At 31.2% G+C, this 2,008-nt stretch overlaps 1 protein-coding gene across 1 annotated transcript in view; it reads right to left on the reverse strand.

The window, feature by feature from the left end:
* LOC106474213 (tyrosine-protein phosphatase non-receptor type 9-like) overlaps positions 1 to 2,008 on the reverse strand; it is a 41,754-nt gene that overhangs the window by 23,422 nt on the left and 16,324 nt on the right. Inside the window, exon 7 of the mRNA XM_022402564.1 lies at positions 505 to 610. Within this exon, the coding sequence (XP_022258272.1) occupies positions 505 to 610 (106 nt within the window). The remainder of the gene's footprint in view (positions 1 to 504; positions 611 to 2,008) is intronic.

Genomic DNA, 2,008 nt, shown 5'->3' on the forward strand with positions numbered 1-2,008 from the left:
CAGTAAAGAAGCCAAACAGGTCCACCACGTGGAACCCCGGTACTTGTCAGTAAAGAAGCCAAACAGGTCCACCACGTGGAACCCCGGTACTTGTCAGTAAAGAAGCCAAACAAATTCAAAAGAGATATTCTATAGAAAAATTAACACAATATTAATTAAATTTAATTATTTTCTTTTACTTATTCCTTCTGATTTGAAACTATGTTTTTCCTGAATCCAAAATATAGTTCAAAGATTCATGCAGATGGTTTACATATCATGTTAAGATCATATAAACCACAGAGGAAATATATTAAACACAAATCATGAGCAAAGTCAGGACAACAGTTTCAGAGATCATCATATAACATTGAGCTTCATTAAACTTTGTTTACATTTTAAATTTCATCATAATATAAAAATCAACTGAATATTATAAGTTACTGAAACATAATATGGTTATCAAACTTATTGTTATCATTTAAATTTCATTTTTGATTTACATAAGTCAGAGGTTTCGGTTACCTTTAGAAGATTAAGAATTTTCTGACTAAGTTCATAATCAAAGTTTGCATATTTGGAGTTTGTCATGTCGTAGATAAACACCATGCCACATCGTTGGGTTTCCAAACTAAAAAAAGAAATACGATTAATATCCCAAATGATAGTAAAACCAGATGATTCAGTATGTGTTGATAGACGTTCAGATAATTAGAGATTATAAGTTATTCCGTTTCAGTAAATAATATTATGCAATGCAAAAAAAATAGAGAATCAATTAAACTACAATTAAAGGTTAATTAAGACATAGCCATTCTAATTTTCAAACATTTTACATTATGTACACAGAATAAGGTGTTAAAAATACAGAAAACATGGAGTAGTCTAGAACAGAAATAAATAAATTGTTAAAAAATTAATATATCATTTACACGTAAATTTGGGTCAAATTATTACAAGCAATCAAAACTTCATAACTAAAGGAAATTAACCCAAACTATCTCAGTGTTAAGCCTGCTGCATGGAAGTTAACCAATCATGGCAGTGAGGAATTACTTTACGTTTATGATTAGAACACTACAGAATGGCAGAGAATTACAATTGTGAGATAATAAACACATATATAATGTAAACTGATATTAAAAGAGACATCTGCAAATTAGGCTCAGCAAATGTCTTTAGTTATACATGCTTAAACGCACGAGTACATAATTTCAGATGATAAGAGCAAATACGAAGTGGGGAAGCATTTTGAAACAAGTCTTGCCAAAGAGGTTGATGGAAGAGAAGCAAAGTTTAACATCTTTTTATTCACATTTACGTGTTATTATATATCAACAGAAACTATTCATAGTATTAGTTTTTATATATCGTTTCTATCAGCATACCAGTGGTTATCACAGATATTCAACTAAATCAAAATGTACGTGTCAAATAATTTTATATCAAACAAAGGATACTTTTTTTTTAATCACTTTATCAAAGTAGTTACATTTCTTCAGCTTTTATTTTCCCTGGAAATATATCAAACTGATACCTAACAAACCTTAACGTAAATCTCTCATCTATAGAACACTATCATAATAAAATTATCTTAAAATAAATAGATGTTGAGTCTTGTACTATTATTTACGTTTCTAGCATTTTTATTTCACACATGTAGGAGACAGCATGTTCAAACTTGTTAAATAGGCAGCAAAAGTTTTTCATGCTCCATCTACTGATAGTCAGGTTGAATAACCAGAATTCTCCTTGGGCAAAGTAGCTCAGTTCCTTTAGGCACGTATTTCTGTCATCATCAGGCACGTATTTCTGTCATCATCAGGCACGTATTTCTGTCATCATCAGGCACGTATTTCTATCATCATCAGGCACGTATTTCTATCATCATCAGGCACGTATTTCTATCATCATCAGGCACGTATTTCTGTCATCATCAGGCACGTATTTCTGTCATCATCAGGCACGTATTTCTGTCATCATCAGGCACGTATTTCTGTCATCATCAGGCACGTATTTCTGTCATCAT

This window comes from Limulus polyphemus, unplaced genomic scaffold (genome assembly GCF_000517525.1).
Source record: "Limulus polyphemus unplaced genomic scaffold, Limulus_polyphemus-2.1.2 Scaffold6955, whole genome shotgun sequence".
NCBI lineage: Eukaryota > Metazoa > Arthropoda > Merostomata > Xiphosura > Limulidae > Limulus > Limulus polyphemus.